The 25,168-nt window shown below is 41.4% G+C and overlaps 1 protein-coding gene across 32 annotated transcripts in view; it reads left to right on the forward strand.

Moving 5' to 3' along the window:
- The window catches only part of MYO9A (myosin IXA), a 471,574-nt gene that overhangs the window by 74,578 nt on the left and 371,828 nt on the right, over nucleotides 1-25,168 (forward strand). For 29 of the 32 annotated variants that reach the window (XM_038418673.2, XM_043494428.1, XM_038418680.2 and 26 more), the window contains one exon: nucleotides 24,233-25,146. In XM_038418673.2, the coding sequence (XP_038274601.1) occupies nucleotides 24,304-25,146 (843 nt within the window). In that variant the 5' untranslated portion in view covers nucleotides 24,233-24,303. The remainder of the gene's footprint in view (nucleotides 1-24,232; nucleotides 25,147-25,168) is intronic. The other 3 variants (XM_038418690.2, XM_038418687.2, XM_038418689.2) reach the window with 1 other exon arrangement.

Raw genomic sequence — 25,168 nt, forward strand, 5'->3', positions numbered from 1 at the left:
GTTGTCCTTCCGTATTCCCCCCATCATTAAATACTTTTAAAAGGACTAATCCTGCTTCTCTGCAAGGGGATGGACTAGATGAGCTCTTGAGATTCCTTTGTTTCTGTGATTTTTACATCAGCAGTCTTTCTGGTTACATTTTCACAGCAGGACATTGGATTTTATATGCATTGCTTTAATTGATGTTAATAATAGTAATTGTTCTTTGAGTGCTGGTCCCTATGTGTATTCCATTGTGGAGTATGCATGTGCCCAAAGCTGGAGAATTTTGAAAGCAGCGTCCTGTGGTCTGCACATGTGTGCTTGTTCACCTCGTGCCTCTGACTGAGGAGATAAAAGGTGGGGTAGACCGACCACATTTCTAGTTCCTTCTCACCGCCAGATAGTCCAGGTAGGAACCTTCAGTGTCCAAAGTGTTGGCTTTATTCCTTTATCTGTGAACATATATTTAGGTCTGTGTAAATAGTTTGTAAAAGTGTTTGAGTTAAAAATTTGTATCTAATTGTTTTTTAGTGTTAGCCTCCTCGGCATGGGGAGCCATCCCTCATTTCCCCCCTACATGCCCCATTTTGGGGACTATGCTCAGGACTTTAGGTTTCAAGTTTGTGCTTACTACTTGAGATCCTCCTTGGTCAGCAATGACCACCGGTGCTGCCTGTACTGCCTGAAGGATTCCTACGTGTGGTAAGGAGCAGTATCTGCTATTTGTTCCCTGGTAGTATCTAGGAAGGGTGGGAACTTCACCTTAGGAAACACCTAATGGAATAGGCCTTGAGGCTGCAATCGGACCTGGGCTGGGAGACTCCCATGGCTCAGCAAGGATTGTGCCTCCGGCCATGACGTCCAACGCAGGAGCAAGAGACAGAACCCGCACAGATCCCTTGGTAGCGCCTTGTCTGGAGAACAAGGAACATGCTCATAAGCATGAGACTAAATCTTCCTCCAAATCCACTTAGTAGAATATGGATTCAAGCCCTTCCTAAACTGAACAAGTCTCTAACCTCAGACATAGTATGTTCTAAGTCTCAGTGGCATGATAAAAAAGCTCACAAGTCCAGGGCTCCACCAGCACTGGATATCAATTTGCCGGCACATGTGCTTCTATTTCAGGGGTCGGCAACCTTTCAGAGGTGGTATGCCGAGTCTTCATTTATTCACTCTAATTTAAGGTTTTGCTTGCCAGTAATGTGTTAACATTTTTAGAAGGTCTCTTTCTATAGTTTTATAATATATAACTAAACTATTGTTGTATGTAAAGTAAATAAGGTTTTTAAAATGTTTAAGAAACTTCATTTAAAATTAAATTAAAATGCAGAGCCCCCCCCCCCCAGATCGGTGGCCAGGGTCCGGGCAATATGAGTGCCACTGACAATCAGCTCATGTGCCGCCTTTGGCATGCATGCTGCAGGTTTCCTACCCCTGTTCTAGTTCATCCCAAACACAAACCCTGGGATCTGCCATCACCAACGAAGACCGATCAATGAGAGCATCTGTTATCCCCAGTATCGTATTTGTCTTCAGTGGCTTTTGCTCACAGACTGTCTCTACTGAGGGTTGGATGGACAGAATCCCTCTCACTTCAGGAAGAGCCAAGACATTTGCTCCACCTGAGGACATCTTCACTGTCCCAGATCTGGAGTTCTTACTCAGTTGGGTCCCTCCCTCTACCAGGAGAGCCAGCCTTTGGGAGGAGTCTGTCTCCCATTCTATCTTCAGGCTATGACTCCCCTCCAATGGCATAATCGATGTCGCTGCTGGATCCAGAATCAGTTTTCTCCTTATTGGGAGATTTTGAACTGCCCGATGAACCATTACTACCTCCTCCAAGACACACCTTCCTGGTCAGAAGGCCTGAACCAGCTTGGGACCAACCTACATCTCGGTACCTTGGAACTGTTGGTCCCCAGGGAATGGGGACCTGCACAACCACCATTCAGTCAATTCTTTTGGCCATATTGGGGGGCCATGGAACTAGTTCCATTCTCAAAGTTGGTCCAGTCTGCTAGGGAGTTGCCCATTCCCATGCCTTCAAGAGAGTAACTGGAACTGCTCCTTGATCCAGCTGAGGAGGATGAGGAATACACGCTGGATCCAGTGGTTTCATTAGAACCGATGATGTTGCCATCTTTGTCTCCAGATAAGACAGTGACTCCAATATCTCCACCCATGCTGCTCCCCCCCCCCCCATGACAATAAGCAATTCCAAGATTGTCTTAGCAGAATTACAGGGGAACTGCAGATTGCTCTTGAAGAGATTCAGGATCCTCATCACAAGCTCCTGGACATAGTTCAGTCTAATAGCGCTCCCTGTTAACGAAGCCATCCTGGAGCCAACTAGAGCATTTTGGCATACTGCAGCTTACCTGTGCCCCTACCCATAAGAGGGCAGTGAATTGGTACTATGTCCTAGCCAAAGGGGTAGGATTTCTGTTTTCTCACCCTGTCCCTAACTCTCTAATGGTCCAGGCTGTCATGGAAAGCTCTAGCCAACAATACTCTCTATCTACCATGACTGATAAGGAGGGCAAATGTCTCCATTTATTGGGAAGGGAAGGTCTTTTCTTCTAATTTCTAGTTCAGAATAGCCAACTATGTATGACTTCCTGAACTATTCAAAATTTATGGTTGGCTCCAACCACTTTCAATATAGAGTATTCCCTTTTGGCACTGTTACCATGCCCCAAGTCTTTATCCAGGTGTTCTCTGTAGTAGCAGTTTATATCCGATTCTGAGGTTTCATCATTTCCCCCTACATTGATGACTGGCTCCTTGTCATCTGGTCATACCAAGGGGCCTATGCATAGACTTTGACAATGGTGCAACTCCTCTCTTTTTGGGGATCAGCATAAATGCTGAAAAATACATCCTTACCCTGACACAGGCTTTAAACTTCATGAGGGAGTCTTTAAATTCACTCATGGCAAGGACTTGCCTACTGAGGGAAAGTTTTCAGACTATGAACAATCTCCGAGATCAGGTCATAAGCAGCCTCAGAGTACCTATCAACATTTCTCTCTCTCTCTCTCTCTCCTCGGTCATATGGCTCCATGTGCTTATGTCACACCATTCCAAGACACCATTGCCTACAAGTTTCAGAGTAGCAGCCATGTTAGTCTGTATTCGCAAAAAGAAAAGGAGGACTTGTGGCACCTTAGAGACTAACAAATTTATTAGAGCATAAGCTTTCGTGAGCTACAGCATCCGATGAAGTGAGCTGTAGCTCACGAAAGCTTATGCTCTAATAAATTTGTTAGTCTCTAAGGTGCCACAAGTACTCCTTTTCTCATTGCCTACAAGCGTGGCTTCAAACAGTGTACTTGCCAAACTGGCAGTCCATGAAAACACTAGTGACTGTTCCTGCCAAAGAGGTATCATCCCTCTTATGGTGGATGAATCTCCATGTGTCAGCATTCCCTTTCTCACCTCTGCTTCAGACAGCGTTGGGTTGGGGAGCTTACAAGGACAACCATTCAGCACAGGGCATCTGGACATCAGAGTTGGGAGCAGTTTGAAGGGCTTGAGGAACCTTTTCTCCCATTCATTCAAGGTCCCCCTGTCCTCATAATGTCAGACAACATCATGACTATCTCTTACATCAGCAAACAGGGAGGAGTGAGATATGCCCCCTGTGCGCAGAAGCAGTCAGTTAGTAGAACTGGTGAATCAGCAATCAGATTGCCCTGTCGGCAGACAATCTCCTAGGAAGCCAGAATGTGCTAGTGGACTCTCTCAGCAGACACTTCTCTGTCTATTAAAAGTGGGAACTACACAACTCCATGGATAACTGTTTTTTGCTCTCTGGGGGACCACCACCAGGGAACCTGTTTGCCTCCCAAACAAGCAGGAAAAGCTACATGCACTGTTCCAGAGGAGCTCTAGGTTGCCACACACAGGGCCACACTCTACTTCTTACATAGTCAGCCCACCTGAACTGTGCCTTTCCTCCACTCCCACTCCTGCCTCAAGTTTTACACAAGACTTGGCAGGACAGAACACTAATGATTCTCATTGCTCCCGTACAGTTTTGGTTCCTCAACCTCCTATGCATGTCATCTTGAGCATAGATTGTTATTCAGTGTTTCCCAATCTCCTGACCCAGGAAAATGGCAAGATCAAGCATCCCAACCCACAGCCGCTTCATCTCAGAGCTTGGTTTTTGGATAGGCATTGTCCTTGGACCGATCATGTTCTGAAGCTGTACAGAACCTCCTTTCTAATAGTATGTTGGATTCCACTAGAAAATGTTACCTAGCCAAGTGATTTCGTTTTTCTGTATTGGCTTATCAAAGATGTATCGCCCAGAAGCTGCTGATAGTCCTCTCACTCTTGACTATATTCTTTCCTTAAAGACAGCAGTTTTGTCTGTCAGTGTCTTTTATGGGTCCATTTGGCAGCAGCCAGTGCATACCATCCACCTTCACAGGGCTATTCAGTCTTCACACACTCACCAACTGACATTCTGATTATGCGTTTCCAGAATTTTTCCACTTCTGAAAAAGCTTGCTTCTCAATGGGACTTGAGTCTTGTTATCTCTGTACTCACTGAGCCTCCTTCCTTTTGTAACGGAAGTAGTGTGGCATCTTGAGGACTACATTTATAGAGCATAGCGTTCTCGTGCGGGAGCTACAGCTCCTTCGGACGTATGCAAGTGTAGCTGTAGCTCTCCAGCGACAAGCTTCTGCGTCTAATAAATTTGTTAGTCTCTAAGGTGCCACAAGTCCTCCTTTTCTTTTTGCGAATACAGACTAACACGGCTGCTACTCTGAAACCTGTCCTTTTGAATAGTTAGCTTCTTGCTCCATGTCTCTCCTATCCACATTCCTCGTAGCATCGCCTCAGAAAGGTTGTTGAGCTTGGAGTGCTGATGGCAGATCCTCCTTACGCTATATTCCATAAGGACAAAATTTCATTACGTTAATGCCCTAAATTCACACCCAAAATAGTCTGTTTCACCTGAACCAGTCAGTTGGCTTACCTGTGTTCTTCATCAATCCACATGCATCCTCAGAAGAAAGGCAGTTCCATTCCCTCAGTGTTTGATTAGCCTTGACCTTTTACCTTTTGGAGAACAAAACCAATCAGAAAATCTCCCAGACTGTTTGTTGCCGAAGTGGAAAGACTCAGGGGTCAGGCTCTATCCTCTGAGTTTCAAAATGGATCTGTGGCTATATTTTGCTCTCAGCTGTCTAACTTCCCCACTTCTCATGGATAAGAACTCATTCCATAAGAGCTCAAGCAAAGTATATGGCATTAAGGTACTGCAATCTTTATGTATAGAAAGCTCCAATTGATATTGCTGTCATGATATTTCAATGCAGGGTGGAGGTAGGCAATTTTCTACCTAAACCCTGCTGTGGTAGACTTGAGGTAGAGTTGAGCAGTCTTGGTCTTGTTGTGGGGTACAGATCGCTTGTATACTTAAACTAGGGTAAATGATGGATTCTCTGAAATTTGAAGTGTTTAAATCATGATTTGACAAGTTCACTAACTCAGCCAAATGTTATAGGTCTATTATAGGATCGGGGTGGGGTTCTGTGGCCTGCGATGTGCAGGTGGTCAGACTAGATGAGCATGATGATCCGTTCTGGCCTTAAATTTTGAGGCATAGTTGTCAACCATGGTCTTAATCCTGGCGCTTTAGGCACTTTTTAAAAAGTGGACAGTTAGCCTAGGGATGTTTTGGATTCATTATCACTTGAAATCTTTAAATCAAGACTGAATGTCTTTCTAAAAAATATGCTGTAGTGCAAACAAAAGTTATGGGTTTGATATAGAAATTGCTGGGTGAGGTTCTGTGGCCTGTGTTATGCAGGAGGTCAGAATAGATTATTATAATTATCCTTTCTAGTCTTCAAAATCTGTGGTTAAGATGTAATGTGTATTAATCTAACAGTTTTGTAATGAAGGAAAACAAATCTATGGGTAACTTTTTTCCTTGGCTATATGGCAGTCAGTGTTGAATTAAATATTTTCTTTACTTTATGAGTAAGGCTATGTTTTAGTCACGGATATTTTTAGTAAAAGTCATGGACAGGTCCCAGGCAATAAACAAAAAGTCATGGCCCCTGACCTGTACGTGACTTTTACTAAAAATACCTGTGAGTTAATCTTACCTGCTGGGAGGGGGGTGCTCCTGAAGACTTCTGCTGCAGGGGGGCAGGGATGCATCCAGGGCCCCACTGCTGCAGGGGAGAGGGAGTGACTTCCATGACCTCAGTGAATGATTCACAGCCTTACTTATGAGGTGCTTGAGTTTGAAACAGTAAGAGATGAAAATAATAAATATAAGTATATAAAAATATGTTGTGCAAATATAATTGATACCTGCTTGGCTCAGTTGTAGTAAGCAGAAGTTTGAAATCCAAATGTTGCCATCAGTCATCTAGAAAATGTGGATAGAAGTATAATTTTATTTTGAAATTCCTTTTGTTAAATGCTTTTCATTTTTATTACATTAGTTATAATTGCGGGAATCCTGACCCCAAGCAGTTATACTGAATATTACCAGAATAGAAACTTTTTGTATTAAGCTTGTTGCTTTCATGATGCCTGTTTTCTTACACAATGAAAACAGTCATAATGGACCCAAAGCTTTGTGCATGTGAATGAATCATGTATAGGCTATAGATGATCAGCAGTGAGTTACAAGGAAACAATTCCTTCAGAGGAATGCTAGGTAACTTTATATATCACCAGAGTAAAATTCGGTTGCTCTGTCTCACCAGAATCTCGAGATGGAATTAATTCTGTGTAGCTGTCTGCAGATGCTTTGTAGCTTAGCGTCAAAGGCTATTTTTAAAGTTTGTGAAGCCTTCTAAAAAACCAAAACTTATGTCAGTGCAGCAACTGTTAGAAATCAGTAGAACTGTCGAGCAAAAAGACGATACAGTATGGATTGTATTAAAATTAAAATTAATTCATTGCCTTGACCTGGCAATATTAGCTGAGAATTAATGCAATGCTTTTTCCTCTCTGGAGTCTTAGTGGAATATATATAAATGTTTAAAAGTTCTAATGTGGTTAGTTAGCATTTGGAGTTCACTGTTAAATTATTAAAATTCATATCTGCAGACAATGTAATATTCATGGCTGAGATTTCTTTTCATCCTGGCTGATCACCTGACTTATGCGTTGTAATCCAATAGTTATTGGAAGAAGTAAAACAACTTTTGTCACTCACATCAGTTTTAGTTAAAAAAACAAACAAAAAAAACCACCCCAACCACCTACCACTTAGACCATAATATTTATACTTTACAATTTATATTAAGAAATCACTTTATCTTCCATTTTAAATGCAGCATTCTAGGATGAAGCACAGCAGCTGCTTTAAAAGTGCTTTATGTAAATTGAGAAAAGCAAGTGATGACCTATTTGTATCCATTTGAAACTGCAGTAGTTCACAGATTCGAAGGCAAGAAGGGACCACTGTGATAATCTTATCTGATCTCTTGTATAACACAGGCCATAGAACTTCCCCAAAATATCCAATTTTGATTTAAAAATGGTCAGTGATGGAGAATCCACAAACTTTACCACAAACTTTGGTAAGTTGTTCCAATATTAATTATCCTCACTGTCAAAAATGTATGCCTTATTTCCAGTCTAAATTTGTCTATCTTCAGCTTACAGCCATTTAATCATATTATACCTTTCTCTACTCAGTTGAAGAGCCCAATATTAAATATTTGTTCCTCAGTGTTTAGTTGTAATTCTCAATCTGTTTTACATTTTAACTTTAATGTATTAAAATTAATTTTAAAAACCCCATCAATTTTCACCTTCTGAAGAGCAAAACAATTATCAGGATTAAAAGAAAAAGTTTACTTGAGGATTAGATTACCAGTACTGCCTTTAAAACAAACATCCCTGCTCTGGATTATTATATTGCTATTCACAGTTGACATGTTGTTCAACAAAACTCCAGTAAGCATGTGAGTCTGTGGTCACCAATAAAATGCAACATGAATTCAGATTCATATGCTATGGCAAAAAGTAACAAATTGGCTTAGTCAACACCGCCTGTTAACTGTCATGATTATCTTAGAACCAGGGGTGAAAGTAAGTTAAAGGATTTACTGGTACACCGGAGTCCTGAGCAGGGGGCGTGGCCTCAACCGGAAGAGACAGGGCCTTAAATCCCCGGGCCCTTTAAATCTTGATTTAAAGGCTGGGAGCCCCAGGGCTTGGGGGAGATTTAAAGGGCCCAGGGCTGCAGCTGCCACTTACGCAGCGGAGACCCAGACCCTTTAAATCACTGAGGAGCCTTGGGGACTCCCGGCTGCCACCGCTATCCCTGGGCTCTGGCAGAGCTTTAAAAGGCTTGAGGCTCCACTGTGGTAGCGGCTGCCGGAGCCTGAGCCCTTTAAATCCCTGCCTGAGTCCTGCTGTCCAAGCCCTAGGGTAGTGGCGGCAGGGGTCTGATGGCGATTTAAAGGGACCTGGGGTGGTAGCAGGGGCTGAAGCCTTGGGGCCCTTTAAACACCCGCTGGAGCCCTGCCACCGCTACCCAGGGCTCAGGCAGCAGGGCTCAGGCAGGGATTTAAAGGGCTTGGGGCTCTGGCAGCCACAACTGCTCCGGCCCTTTAAATCCCCGCCAGAGCCCCGCCGCCACTACCCAGGGCTTTGGCAGCAGGGCTTTGGCGGGGATTTAAATGGCCCTGGGGCAGTAGCGGCAGCTAGATCTCCGGGGCCCTTTAAATCCCCGCTGGAGCCCTGCTGCTGCTACCCCAGGGCTTTAAATTGCTGTCTGGGAAAGCGGGTCCCGGTACAGGCGCACTGGCTCTTGCCGGTACGCCGTACCGGGGCGTACCGGCTTACTTTCATCTCTGCCTAGAACTAATATTTTTTCCCACATGACTGTCCTTGACAACTTAAGGGAAAAGTAGTGTTTAACATGGTATTAGTTAGCGTGTGACTTTATGCATTTTCCTTGTGTAGATGTTCTCCAAATGAACTGTAACAGTTTATAGCAGATCTTGGAAGGAGAGAGAGGTAAAATGTGTAGTATCTGAAGATTCATGAGGAAAATACCGTTGGTTTGTTTTCCTGAAGTGTAGATTTATTGTTTTTTTTTTCCTCCTGCATTAGCAAACAAGTAAGGAGATGAGTACCATGATCTGTGAGGACAGTTAGGAGCCACTAGCATTAGCAATCCCCAGACTGTCTTTACCTTTCTCAGAACCCTTGGAGAAACCAGGAGAAAGGGGAGCAAAGTATAAAATGGTGCCCTGATCATCTGATAGACTATGTATCTGCTGCCCAGGCATGGAGGTTTCTGAATATGGTGCAGATTTTCTGGCAAATTTTTGGTCCTTTGAAAAGACAGCAGAGATCCACTTCAAGGCTCCCTCAGATTGAGCCATGACTGTCCTGGTCAGGGACCACTGACTGGGACTGATGGTTTCACTCAGCAGTTAGCCTGTAAATTGAAGATTCTTGCCATGTGAGTTACTTTTTAGGCTCAAATCCTTTCCCACTCATTCTAAAAGAGCACTCACTTGTCTAGTGCTGTATTTGGACTCCCCCTTTTCCTCCTGGTCATTGGTATGAGACCACAACCGCTTTCTCACTGGTCTGGGCTTGAGGATGTTGATATGCTTTCTTTTCTTTTTCTGGACCATGTCTCTTGAGGATTTCTGGAGAAAAATATTTGTCTCTACATCCCCAAGGCTGCTGCTATGAGGACTTTTCATAGTGATTCTTGCAAAGTCATGTCGTTCAGTAGATTTGGTTGGAATTTCTAGTCACTGTGGAGACTGTCTAATGGCTGCACTGAGAAGAATGGAGCCTGAAGCTCATCTCTGAGGCTCAGTTAAGTCCGGAAAGCTCTTGTGATGATGGGAGCACTCTCTGGTCCATTGTACCAACTCATTCATACAGGTTGTGATTCTCAGTAGCTGAAGCACTTGTCTGGCTGAGGTCTGCATTTCCCTGAGCTGCTTCAGCAGGTTGATTGGCTTTTTCCACACTCTAAGAAGGGTAAGAGTCACCCAATGATGGTGTGAAAGTGGGCTCATGGATTAATAATTTGGTAGTTTGGAATTAATTCACTTTTGTCCTGGTTGAAAAAGTAGAAGAGACGCTGCTGCTTATCTTCAAACAGGAGACAAATATACCATTTTATATCAAGAGTTCACATAGCAATATTGAAATTTTATATTTTTCATTGGTGGTTTTAGTGATTGGTGTTTCTTCTGTTACACACACACAAGCAATATTAAAAAAAAAAAGTACATATCTCTGATGCTATAGAACTATAATTCCAGTGACCTCTTAGCTCTCTCTAATTTAGCCAAGACTGGTACTGTTCAACATTTTCATTACTGTTAGTTTAAACTAATTGAAAAGGAGATTTAGTTGAAATGGTTATAAAAATGCTACCAGCCAAGGAAATCTTGTTTATATTACAGCTCCCACTGTTGCTAACACTGGTTCAACCAATAGGATTTTAAAAAAATTCCTATTGTAGACAAGGTCGCATTCTTGCTACAATCCTCCAACAAGAGATGAATATAACATGTAAACAAATAAAAATAGAAATGTCTGAGACCATCACACACTGTAAAGGACAAAACCCCAAATATTTCACTTTTTTACATTTCACATAACTCCTGCAGTTATCAGAAATATCATGTTGGCAACTGCTGCATTTATGAACAAAACTTTCAGTATCAAATTTCAGTGTGCCTGAATGTTTAGATCTTAATTCATGTTTTCTTGTTATACATAAATAACTATCTTTTAAATTACTTGAGTTGAGTAAGCCTTCAGAAAAAGGGGTACATCTTATTCTAATAATGCAGTTTTATTAATTATTTAAGAAGTGAAAGTGTCTTGATAGTAGAATTGATATTAATAGGATGTATTACTTAAGAAGCTCTTAAACGCGGTATTAAATTAGCACAGCTTTTTAAAAGCTCTTTGAGTCTGTGGGTTTTTTGTCTTAGATATTATAATGTAGTTAATAGTTAATAGCTTCGTACAAATTGGTCCGCTTAGTTGCATTTGTCAACATGTCAGTCCTCTTCTGGAAACTGTAGACAAGATTCTGGAACAAGGCTGTTGTTATAATGGCCCAGAACAGTTGCTTCTGGTTAAAAAGCTAACAGGCTAGAAAGTGGTGCTTTGTTGCTCGCAAACAAGAAACAGCAGCCCAGTTTCCATTGTAATTATGCAAAAAGAAAAGGAGTACTTGTGGCACCTTAGAGACTAACACATTTATTTGAGCATAAGCTTTCGTGAGCTACAGCTCCCTTCATCAGATGCATTCAGTGAGTGGGGAGTCCCCACTGTATTTTCCACTGAATGCATCTGATGAAGTGAGCAATTTACAAAATATAACCAAAATCTCCTTTCCTGTTACTGTAGGAAATCAGGAGCATGATTATTTGAGTAGACTACTGCCCCATTTCTTTTTGAAAAAAATGTACTGTCCTATTAAATGGTGCAGATCATCCACAGAAGTATTTATATGATAAAACAATAAGTATTAACTTGGGTTAAGATTTTTTTTAAAGTAATTAGTTTTGAGTGGCTTAGTTCTTGGGAGTGCAAATTTTGATGCATGTTGAAAGCACCTGACTTTGAATGATTGTCCATACTTCAGAAAGTCAGACCCCTTCAAGGGGTAGTTACTTTTAGACATCTTAAGTTTTTAGGTTACATTATTAAAAGTTTGTGTCCGTCACATTAATGTACATCTTATTCATGGATGTGTGGTTAGATTGAAAGTTTAGTTTTTGGCTATAAAACTGAGCAAAACTGTTCCTGGAATAGAGCATGTGTTAGATCAGGGGTGGGCAAACTACAGCCTGCGGGCCACATCTGGCCCTTCAGAGGTTTTAATCTGGCCCTCGAGCTCCAGCCAAGGTGTGGGGTCCAGGGCTTGCTGCACTCCGTGGAACTCCTGGAATCAGCGGCTTGTCCTCAGGCTCCTACGTGTTGGGGCAGCCAGGTGGCTTTGTATGCTGCACCCGCACCAAATGCAGTCCCTGCTGCTCCCATTGGCTGGGAACCGCGGCCAATAGGAGCTGCAGGGGCGGCGCCCGTAGGAGCCGGAAGGGGGACATGCTGCTGCTGCTGCTGCTGCTTCCGGGAGCCCCTTAAAGTAAGCGCCACCTGGAGCCTGCAGCTGACCCCCTCCCACGCCCTGATTCCCCTGCCACAGCCCTGATCCCCCTCCTGCCCTCCACACTCCTCGATCCCAGCCCAGAGCTCCCTCCTGCACTCCCAACCCTTCATCCTTGGTCCTAGCGAAGAGCTCCCTCCTGTACCCCCAACCCTTCATCCTCAGCCCCCCCCCAGCTGGATCCCTCACTCCCCCCAACCCTGCACCCCTGCCCCAGCCCCCTCAACTCCTCATTTCTGGCCCCTCCCCAGAGTCCATACCCGCAGCCAGAGCTCTCACCCCCTCCCACACTCCAACCTCCAATTTCATGAGCATTCATGGCCCACAATACCGTTTCCATACCCAGATGTAGCTCTCAGGCCAAAAAGTTTGCCCACCCCTATGTTAGACAAAACTTGGCATGAGACCTGTAACAAGACCATGATGCCTTTCTCTGCTTGCATCATTTGGTGGGAAATAGCTGAGGGGACTGAAATAATGACTAATTGGAGATTAATAATAAATTGAGAGAGGATAGGTCTGATTATTTTTGCGTTCAAAAACACTCATTGCGGCATTTGTTTTCATCTTAAGGATTCCTCTCAAGAACAAACTCTGAAACAGTTCTGAATTAGCGTTTGCATAATTACTGAATGGTAAACATTTTAAAAGCCTTGGATATGGCTTTAAGTTTCTCTGTTCTTCTTATTTTGTATTATGTAGTCACTGTTTTTGTACTGTTTCAGAAATATGTAACTTGGGTATAAAATTCACCCTTTTTGAAGGGTCTGTCTAGGAAAATGATTTATTTTGTTAAGAATATAGCCTTTTAAAACGTGAATGTAATAAATGGCTAGACTGTTTTCTAGTGGGTTCTTCTTGTACAAAACTTGATCTGAGGGCTTGTTTTGGTGCATTGGCTTGCACCAGCTGGTGTGTAAATTCTAGTGTGCACTAGTGTGTTGTGCATTAATTGTGCAGACCCTGCTGCCCCACATTAAAAGTTCCTGATTGCACATTAACATAGGACTGTTGAAATGGCACTATGTCTGAGTGTACTTGGGAACGTAGAAACTTTTAGAGTGCATCAGCAGTGTCCACACAGACAATTAGCTCATGACACTCTGGTGTCCACTAGTATTTATATCCCGCTGGTGTGGCTAACGCACCATGTAGACAAGCCCTAGATATTCCATGTTCTTACCCAGACTGTAGCGAGAAGGGAATACAGTAGAACCTCAGACTTATGAACACCTTGGAAATGGAGATGGTTCATAATTCTGAACAAAACGTTATGGTGGTTGTTTCAAAAGTTTTCAGCTAAACATTGACTTAATACAGCTTTGAAACTTTACTATGCGGAAGAAAAATGTTGCTTTTAACCATCTTAATTTAAATGAAACAAGCACAGAAACAGTTTCCTGACCTGGTGAAATCGTTTTTAAACTTTCCCCTTTTTTTAAATAGTTTACACTGAACACAGTAATGTGCTGTATTTGCTTTTGTGTGTGTGTGTGTGTGTGTGTGTGTGTGTCTCTGCTGCTGCCTGATTGCAAACTTCTGGTTCCAAATGAGTTGTGTGGTTGACTGGTCAGTTCATAACTCTGGTGTTCATAACTCTGAGGTGCTACTGTAAATTAGCCTCTGACTTCTAGAAGCTGGGACTGGATGACGGGATGGATGGATCACTGAAAAATTGCCCTGTTCTGTTCATTTTCCTCTGAAGCCTCTGGCTCTGGGTAGTGATGGAAGACAGGATACTGGGCTCGATGGATAATTGGCTATACTCGGTCAAACCATTCTTATATTCTTATGTTACCAATTAAGCTAAGTAATCTGGCATTAGTAGTAGGCCATTATCCTTATGTGGACCAGTCACTAGAACAGAAAGGGATACACATTTTGGCAATGGTATTCACAGCTATTGACTGGACAACAGAGGAATATTGAAACTCTATAATCCTTGGTTTGGTCATCGTTCTGGAATTGAGTATGCTCTAGTGGTATAGCTCCTTCTTCCTAGATGTAGATAGAAATGTTACCTTGGACTTTTCTTTGTCATTTGTGTGGCAGCAGAATGGTTGTGTCAACACGGAGTGCAAGTTTTGGATTACTGATTTTAATTGGCATGTTACATAGTTCAAATAAACTGTATGTTCTACATACTCATCACACTCATTGTTTTCTGTAGGACATGTGTGAATGTAAGCACATTGTGATGCAGCTTTAGATTACTCGGTTAAATGTTGAAAGGTATATACAGTTGCATCTGGCACACCTGCCCTGTTCTGTTCCTTTTAACATGTTTGGTCCCTGCCCATCTATTTTTTGTATTTCTTTGATTTTATTCCATCAGAAATCGGTGCTGAAGCATACACTCTGAACAGATTCAAGTGATTTGACATAAACTATACTTAAAGTAATTGATTTCACTCTTTTTGAGGATAGGATTATTTATTAGTAGTTTCAAGATACATTACTGACTTTGAAATACCTTTTCACTTTAAAGTTGTATCTGCAAACAATACATTGTTATGTGTAAGTACAAGAACAACATTTATGTATTCCTGGGCTTTTTTAACAGAAGAAACTTGAGATGTAAAATATAGATTGATGTACGAATGTATGTCCTCACCTTGAATGCAATATTCAGTTCTGTTCACTGCATCTCACAAAGGACACAGACATGGGAAAAGTCCATAGAAGGACAACAGAAATTAAAGTAATAAAAAAAACTTCCAATGAGAAGAGATGAAAACCTAGGTCTAAAAGATATGTTTATCCAGCTTACTGTGGACTTGAATAGGTGCGAACATGTTATAGAGAAAATAAATTAGAATAATAGAAATGTAGGGCTGGAAGGGACCTCAGTAAGTCATGTAATCCAGTCCTCGGTGCTGAGGCAGGACTAAGTGTTATCTAGACAAGTGTGTGTTAATCTTTTTGGTAACAGGGTGTGGTTTGCTGCTTTCCTAAACGGTGCCAGGGAGATTTCAGGGACCGGCCTTGGTTCACGGGCCAATCGTTGAGAAACACTGATCTAGACCATCCCTGACAGATGTTTCTCTAACCTGTTCTTACAAACAAACATTGGGTGCTTTTTTTACTTGTAATTCTAGAGTAAAGGTGAGTCCAGAGAAATTAAAAGGAACAGTTTTAAAATGAATAAAAGGTAATACCCAAAGTGAACCATTTCAAATTAGATTAATTTTAGGAGAAGTGTTGCCAATTGTAAATTTCTGAAAACAAAGGTTATAATGAAAACCCTGACAGATGCTTAATTTTAATAGTATTAGTGCTGTTAGAATAATAGGTTAGGGAGAACAACATGGTGAACACTAGGGAAAAAAATGGGTACACAACAAAAACATGAGTGTACACAAAAAAAAAATATGGGTACACAACAAAACCAGCATGCAAATTATTAAACTAAGTGTCTTGTAAGCAAGGCTGTGCATAATCATACTCTAGTATATTGAAACCTGACACTTGCTAGTTCTCATGGGCTTCCTTGTGGATAGAGTAAGTAACCTTCCCTTGCCTAAAGAAGAGAGAAACAATGGCACAGGAAAAGCTCCAGATTTCCGTCTCTACAGTGTTAGCACATGCTATGCTATTTACCAGCAAATGGCTCAATCTAGCAACAGCTTTGATGGTAAAAGGTTGGGTTTTTTCCCCCGTAGACTTGAGACAACAGCAGAGATGGGTTCAGCAATGTTTGCATTTCTATTATGCTATATCACAAAATATTGGGCGGGAATTTCCTAAACTAATGTAAGTTAGAGCAGCAACATTTGTTTATGATAACAAATTTCTTTTTTGGTTTTTATAAGTGTTTTGAATTTTCATGGCAACCATGTAACATTTTCTGTTAAGCTTTAAGAAATTATTTATCCTAACCTGTTCCTGTTCTATCAGTCAGAGCAGCTGTTGTAACATATTGGTGGATAAGTGTTCTGGACTCCCATTAAATTTAATGTAGGTTAGAGGTTCAATAATGGGAGGATTCTATATTTTTTCTTAGAGGGAAGTTGCTTTTCTACTCTTTGCTTAATTGACCCTTCCTCCTTTTTGTCACGTCATATATTTTAAGCACTGTCTATGCTGAGTCTTAAGCTGGCGTAGCTACATCTTTCAGGGATGTGGATTTTTCACACCCCTGAGAGATGTAGCTATGCCAATGTAAGTTTTCAGTGTAGACCAGCCCTAAGTTAATCAAGTAAAGAGAGCTTCTCTTCCAGTACTCTTCCTTCATCAGCCCCAGTCTTTACATTAGTCTCTTCTACTTTTTTAGCCATCCAGTGTTTGTCAACTTAGCTACCACCTCTGGCTTTGCTACAGTACTGCAGCTGTGCTACAGTTTTAAGTGTAGATGTAGCCTAGCGCTGGTGACTTCAAGCTGCACCTGTCAAAATTGAAGATGAAAGGGGTCCGTCATGAACAAACATGGAATGGTGCCTTCAGTGGCCAGCTCTTTTTGAAATTTGGTGCCATTTGAAGCCCTCTTCATCCCTGGAGAAAAGTCTGAAACTTCTCTTTCTGGCTGGGCAGTTGGCAGGCAGCGCAAAAAAAGGGTGATGTCCGGGCCTCAGCCTTATGCCCTTGTGGAAGCTATAATGCAGCAAGGGTAATCAGAAGTCTCCTAGAATCTTCACCGTCCTATTTTATCTCCTTTTTTTGGGAGGGTGGGGAGAGTCTTCCTGCAACTTCCCCACATCTGGGGAGGATTTTAATGTGGCTTCCTTTGGAGCCCATAAGTGCTGCTCTGTCGAATAGCTAGAGTGGTCCTTGCAGAGTGATGAGTGAGAGCATACTACCGCTCATTCTCTTGAGAGTCGAGCGTACTACCGCTTCAATGTTCCCACCCCATGGAGTGTGAGGGATATAACCTATAATGTCCAGTTAATGCTAATTAGTAACAAGGCTTGGCTTACCATCTTCAGAAAATTATGTAGCTCTGGGGTGTAACTTAAAATTTTAACCAAGCCATATTTAGCTTACAACAGGTAATGGTCAAAGTAATGAGTATCCTACATCACTCTTATTTTTAAGAATACTTGATTAAAAATTCTGCTCTTCCTACAACAGAAACATTTAGTACATAAATTCAGTACTGTCAGCATTTTTATTGTTTTGAAAAATTTCATTTCCTACTAGGGTTTAAAAAAGAAAAGGTTTGTCAACTATTAAAGCTTATGGTACAATATGTCTGTAAACTTTGATACTATTTACATACCAAATAGATGCACAGCACATGCATTCCTGTCTGAAAAAAGAACTCTCATACATGAAGAAACTTCCACAGATTCCAAGGCCAGAAGGGACCATTGTGATCATCTAGTCTAACCTTCCGTATAAACCAGGCCATAGAACTTCTCTAAAATAATTCCAAGAGCATATCTTTAAAAATAAAAAAAAATATCCAATCTTCATTTAAAACTTGCCAGTGATGGAGAATCCAGCATGACTATTGGTAATTTTTTCCAATAGTTAATTATTCTCACTGTTAAAAATGTACGACTTATTTCCAGTCTGAATTTGTCTAGTTTAACTTCCACCCATTGGATCATGTTGTAACGTTCTCTGCTAGATTGAAGAGCCCATTATTAAATATTTGTTCCCCACGTACATATAGGCGAGTCTCATTTTATGCACATTTAACATGCTCAAATTCTGCTTTGCGCGGTTGGCAAAAACAAAAACACAACAACAAAAATAACAATTACTGTACCTGTAGTGCGGGCGATTTCGCCCGCCATTACACTCCATGTAATTTTGACTGTACGCGATTTTCGCTTTACATGCTGACTGTGGAACGTAACTCCAGTGTAAGATGAGAATCGCCTGTACTTAGACTGTAATCATGTCACCCATTAACCTCCTCTTTGTTATGCTAACTAGATTGAGCTCCTGGAGTCTACAGGATTTTAAAAATGCCTTAAAGTAGTAATCATTCTCGTGGCTCTTCTCTGAACCCACTCCAATATAGCAACATCTTTCTTGAGTTGTGGGCACTAGAACTGGACACAGTATTACAACATCGGTTGCACCAGTTACTCAGCTTAATTGGTAACATATGACCATTCTTATGTTCTTACTGGGTCAGACTAATGGTCCATCTAGCCCAGTATCATGTCTTTCAACAGCAGCTAGGGCCTGATGCTTCAGAGGAAATAAACAGAACAGGGCAGTTTTTCAGAGATCCATCCCCTGTCATCCAGTCCCAGCCTCTGGAAATCAGTTTCCTAAATCTTTTTCAGAGTCACTTCTTCCCAGGATGGAGTCCCCCATCTTGTAAGTATGGCATGCATTCTTTTTTCCTAGATTAATACTATTATATTTAGCCATATTAAAACACATATTGGTTGCTTGCATCCAGTTTACCAAGCAATCTCTCTGTATTACTGACCTGTCCTCTTCATTATTTACCACTCCTGCAATGTGTGTCATCTGCTGCAAACTTTATTTCTGATCAGGTCATTGATTAAAAACTGGAACTAATCTCTTCAGGACATCTCTGGAAACTTGCATTATGATGATTCCATGTTTAGTTACATGAGCCAGTTTTTATGAGATTTAATGTGTTCCATTTTGTTTCATTCTAATTTTTTAATCAAAATATCTCGCAGTACCAAGTCAAATGCCTTACGGAAGTGTAGGTATATTCCAGCAACATTATTACCTTTTTCAACTGAATTTGTAATCTCATCAAAAAAGATATCAAGTTAATTTGACAGGATCTATTTTCCATAAATCCATTTTGATTTGCATTAATTATATTACCCTCCTTTAATTATTTATTAACTGAATCCCATACATTTTAAAATGTATTTGGCTGAAAACATCAATCCATTTGTAATCGTCACTTGCTGCTAAAAAGTTTCTGGTCCGTTTGCTAATAATTTAGTATAAATTATCTTTTAATAAAGGCTTAAATGTTCCCAACCCATCTTCTCAATCTACTTAATTTTATAATAGGCAATAAAGTAGAATTTGTGTTACTACCTTAACATGTCAGTTTTCTGTAATGTCCCAAGCACAGAATTGAGACTTAATTGCAAAACTGAGCAAAAAGGTAGGTGAGCAAGAATTCTTATTCAAACTTAAATATGTAAAATAATTTCAAAGAGAATTTAATAAGTGTTTGATCAAAGGCCATTTTTTGTTATAAATCTTGTTTAAAATGTTGTCCTCTTATAAGCTTTCTGTATTGTGAAAGTCCTTTCTTAAACAAGTGCATTAAGTCCACAAATAGGTAAATAATGACCAGAGCTTTTAAAATTAAACATGGGCTTTCCTCCTCTGACTGCCACAAGATCTAAAAGCTGTGGTTAGATTTCTATCTCCAATGAAATCAGGTCACTTCTGTTCTCTCCTTTATCCTCCTCAAAGGTCAGTAGGCTGGTATAGCACTTGAAAAAAATCTTAGGTGTAAAGCTAAGCTAATCTTATAAGCTGCAGCATGTTTGGTATAGACACAGCTGTACTGATTCATTAAGTCTCATTTATGAGTCTGTAAAAGTGAGTTGCTATTTTCTTCATCTCATGGATATATTTTTATTTTGGAATACTGGGATATTGAAAATTCTACTAAATATTCTTAAAACACGTGGCATTGCTAAAAGTTCTCAGTTAAAGTATATGGGAAATATATAAAGCCAGTGTTCATTGATAATGCTGTATCCAATCTTGTCTTAATTTATCTTTTTTCATATCTTTATCATTTTAATTTACATATCCAAAGGCAAAGATATACTTACCAATTTATCAGTCAGGGTGATACAGACAATATTGCCACCTGCTTGGACAGTATTATTTTTGGTAACTCAACCTTTCTCTAGAGCACTGGTCTCCAACCTTTTTACATACAAGATCACTTTTTTTTAATTTAAGTGCAACACAAGATTTGCCCCCCCTTCCCTGAAGACCCACCCCACTCACTCAATTTCCTCCCCCCTTGCTCGCTCTCCCCCACCCTGACTCACTTTCACTGTGCAGGGGGTGGGGTTCAGGAGAGGGTGCGGGCTCTGAGCTGGGGCTTAGGGGTTTGGAGTGTGGGAGGGAGGCTCTGGGCTGAGCCTGGGGCAGTGGATTGGGGTGTAGGAGGGAGTGAGGGGTGCAAGTTCTGAGAGGGAGTTTGAGTACAGGAGGGAGCTCCGGGCTGAGCAGAATGTTGGGGTGCAGGAGGGAGTATGGGATGCTGGCTCTGGGAGGTGGGGATAGGGCTGGGGCAGGGGGTACAGGATGTAGGAGGGGGCATGAGGTGCTGGCTCCAGGAGGGGGCTGGGGGTTGGGGTGCAGGCTCCTGCTGGGCGGCACTTACCTCGGGCGGCTCCCACTTGTTGTTGGCACTGCAGGGCTACTCGCTGCCTGCCCCGGCCCCACGCCGCTCTTGGAAGGGGCCAACGTACCCCAGCGGCCCCTGGGGGCGCACATGACTCTGCATGCTGCCCCTCTCTGCAGGCACCACCCCCGTAGCTCCCATTGGCCACAGTTCCCCATTCCTGGGAAATGGGAGCTGCAGGGGCGGTGCTTGCAGGCAGGAGTAGCCTGTGGAGACCTCTGCCCCCCCCCCTTTCCTGGGGCAGTGCTGGCCGCTTCTGGGAGCGACGTGGAGTTGGGGCAGGCAGGGAGCCTGCCTTAATGGCAGCCCCGCTGCAGCTGGAGATCGCGATCGACTGGGATACTCTCCAGGATTGACCAGTAGATGCGATCAATTGGTTGGTGACCACTGCTCTAGAGGATTACTGCTATGCCCTTAAATTTTTGAAAGTAATTACTATTTTCCTTTGCATGGATTACTCACATTTTATCATAGTATTCCTTCTCATATACTTTGGAAAAATGGTGTTTTTAAAAACCAGAGAGACTAAACATTGAGAAAAGAAAAGGAGTACTTGTGGCACCTTAGAGACTAACAAATTTATTAGAGCATAAATAAATTTGTTAGTCTCTAAGGTGCCACAAGTACTCCTTTTCTTTTTGCGAATACAGACTAACATGGCTGCTACTCTGAAACTAAACATTGAGAGGTATTTTGCACGGTATAGTTAAACTTTGTTGCCATAACCAATGATTGTGGAAGACCTCTTTACAAAGTTACCACTGGCTTGTGTGTATATATATATATGTATGTGTGTGTGTGTGTATATATATAAATTATATAATATATATTTTTAAATTGGCGCTAACCAAGGAATCCAGCAGTGTGCTTTCTAGTTCATAGAGTGTGTCCTGAAAGAATGTGTACAGCTGTCATAGCATATTGTTTGATTCCATGCCAAGTATGTTTCATGGGAACAAACTGATTTATTTTGTTCTTCCAGCACATATCTAGGAGTGTACACTTGCTGAAATATTTGACTAGAGATGAATAAGTAGATACAGCATAAAATAATACTTTGCATTTCTGTAGTACTTTCCGTCAGAGGATCTCAAAAACCTTTTACAAACTTTAATTAAACACCCTAACACCAATGCGAGCTAGGTGATTTCCCTGTTTTACCTGTTTTACACAGTGATAAACTGAGGCATAGACTGTAACTTGCCCAAGCTCATAGGTCAAGTCATTGGCAAAGTTGGAAACAGACACAGTGGTTGATATTCTCACCTCTGCTTTGGCCTCTTCATACTGGTTAAAAGGGCTGGAGTGGTGTAGAGAAGCTCTTTTTAGCTTCAAATCCAATAGGCGGGGATTCCCCTGGTGCAGGAATGGAGGAAGACAGTCATAAAAATGTCTTAAGAACCTTCACGAATCCTGATGTAGAGGGTGTGCCAGGAGCAGGTATATGAGTGGGAGTGGCATGTCAGGGCAGGGCTGAGGCATAGGACTGTAGAAGTTCTGAGCAGTGCTGCAACCCAGAGGCAGTGAGGGTGTACAGGCTGACGTAGTTCAGGCAAGTCTCTAAGGTCATCTGTTACACCAGGAGCTGCAGAGCAGCCCAGAATTGGGAGGGCACAAAGGTTGCTTAAAGCTACCATTCCCCCACCAGCCGCTGGGTTGTGATTTTTGTACTGCACCTCTTTAGAGGTGCAGAGCAAAATCTCGGCCTGTGTCATCTGGCTGACTATGGCCCATATCACATAACATTGAGACTACCTGGGGTGGTGCTGAAAGGAAATGTAGGAATGAGTAGATGACTTGATTACACTTCCGGTAGTATGCCACAAACTCAGGAATTATTTTTATCTTTGGCAATATTTTGTTTTCCTTGAGATCAGCTAGTGTGTATAATACATAAATTCCCATAGAATTAGAATCTGCACAGCACATAGTACTTAGAGTTGAGCTCTGTTAACACTGCAAATAAATTGGAGAATGAAAGGATTTTAGAATGCATTTTATAGATAATTAAAATCTCTAACATACACCCACTCAGCTGCTGTCAGCTTGCAATCTTACCCATTTTCTGTCTGGAAAAAGTCACAATAAGAAATTAGTGTCACTATCTATGCTGTCGGTGCAAATAATTTGGTTGTATATCCAGTGCGCAGTAAAAGGGTTGAGCTAGCTTTATGAACTTCGGTAACTCTCTGCACTGTTTGAAGCAATTTATGAGGGAAAATGGACACCATGATGAGAGTGCTCAGGGCTAGATCTTTTATTTAAAAAAAAAATTACATGATAGTGAAACTGTTCATGGTCTGGATTTTTACTCAGTTTACATGAGTCCCTTCTGCCCCCCCCCCTTTTGTTTGTTTGCTTTTGTTTTAGAGGGTGTGGAGGTGAGATAGGCTGAGAACTGGATTCTGGCTGTAATTGGCCCCAGCTGAGAATTCCCTGTGGGGGTTGCTTTGATGATGGAGCGCAGCTGCCTGAAGCTGCCTCCTGCACCAGCCACTAACTATCTCACCTGGGAATAAAAGGTGTATCAAGGGCAGGGAGGGGGTATGGTGAATTCTTCTCCAGTGACAGTCTTACCTGTTTGTAAAGCACCTAGCATACTGTTGGCTACTATATACAATTTAATATAATTGGATTTTTAACCAAAATCAGCATTTCTGGGCATCTTATAGCAAGTCACTGTATTGCTAAACCAACACCATTTGCTGTAGTGGCGGTGTATTTGCATAATGTCAGAAATAGTAAGCTAGCTTTCATTTTGCTTTGGTACTGCATTAATAGTCTCAACTGTAAAAATTTCAATATTTGTTTTTGAGTGAAATTAGACCTCATGAAAAATGAGGAACTAAATTCTTTTAAATAATCTTGTGAACAACCCATCAGTGTCCAGAATACCTAAACATTATGAAATACCCTTATTTTGCTTTGAATGCTGCCTTGTGAATTGTGGGTTGGGGAAAACCTCTGGATTGATGAGGAAAATGGTTTCTTTTCTGGTTAGAATATTCCTTTATTGCAGGTATTTGAAGCCATTGTTTAATTTTTAAAATAATAATTATGCTGTGTTATAGTGACAGTTGTCCAAAATCTCAAGGCTTAACAGATATTAAGTGTCATAATACCCTTATGAGGCAGATATTTTTAAATGCATTTTACATATGGGTAAACTGATGCACAGATAGTTGTGAGCTGGAAAAAACATTAAATGACATTGCCTCTGTTTGCTTTAAATATCTAAAAATGAAAATGCAAAAAGTTCACTCTCAAAAGCAAATTAATCTGTAAAATTAAACTATTTTATAGAATGAGTTGTTTTGGGCATGAGTGCACCACAGTTGCTCAGGTCAATTCAGTAGCTATACAACTCAAAATACACAACTTTCTTCACTGACTACATAATAGAATGCATTAATCTAAAATTAGAGATCTAATTTCAAATCCCTGATACCTTAGAATTGTGGTAATTACTGCAAAAGTCTGAAATGATCGATCCTGAATTTATCAGATTAGAATGGAGCCTGAAATCGTTACCGTTAGCACAGTAAAGGTCTTCTAGCTGTAGTTTTCTTGAAAGCATCATATTTAAAACTGCTTTCTTTCCAAATGTCAAACTTCGGAATAATCAGTTACTTTTTGTAAACTTTTAATGATTGAGGGTGGGGTATTTAGCTGTTAGATTGCTTTACCTTTTCATATAGTATGCGTAAATATTTTTAAAATACCTGTTACTAAAAGGAAACCCTGAGTCTAAAATAATTCTGTCTTTTGATTTTTGTAGTGTTGATGTCATGACGGCATACTGGACCATTCTAAAGATGCATTGCAGGTACTGATGGGAAGGGGTTCAATATGAATGTAAATGATGTTGGAGGAAGACGACGCTTTGAGGACAGCGAGTTTACACTACACGTATACCCTGGGAGCATTGCTGAAGGGACCATCTATTGCCCCATTACTGCCAGAAAAACATCAACAGCTGCTGAGGTAATAGACTCTCTCATTAATAAACTCCAACTAGACAAAACAAAATGTTATGTCCTAGCAGAGGTGAAGGAGTTTGGTGGGGAGGAATGGATTCTCAACCCTACAGACTGCCCTGTCCAGCGCATGATGTTGTGGCCCCGCATGGCCCTCGAGAACCGACTGAGTGGGGAAGACTATCGCTTCCTTCTGAGGGAGAAGAATCTAGATGGGTCTATTCATTATGGCAGTCTCCAGTCCTGGTTACGGGTGACAGAAGAGCGTCGTAGGATGATGGAACGTGGATTCCTTCCTCAGCCACAGCAGAAGGACTATGATGATTTGTGCAGTTTACCAGATTTAAATGAGAAAACACTCTTGGAAAATCTCAGAAACCGCTTTAAGCAGGAAAAAATTTATACCTATGTAGGCAGCATTCTGATAGTCATTAATCCATTCAAATTTCTCCCCATTTACAATCCTAAGTATGTCAAAATGTATGATAATCATCAGCTGGGAAAGCTGGAGCCCCATATTTATGCTGTGGCTGATGTGGCCTATCATGCTATGCTTCAGCGCAGGAAGAACCAGTGCATTGTGATTTCAGGAGAAAGTGGGTCAGGGAAAACACAGAGCACAAACTTTCTGATTCATCACCTCACTGCTCTCAGCCAGAAGGGATTTGTTAGTGGAGTAGAACAGATTATTCTTGGAGCTGGACCAGTGCTTGAGGTAAGATTAAAATGATAGTAGC

Source organism: Dermochelys coriacea, chromosome 10 (assembly GCF_009764565.3).
Source record: "Dermochelys coriacea isolate rDerCor1 chromosome 10, rDerCor1.pri.v4, whole genome shotgun sequence".
Classification (NCBI taxonomy): domain Eukaryota; kingdom Metazoa; phylum Chordata; order Testudines; family Dermochelyidae; genus Dermochelys; species Dermochelys coriacea.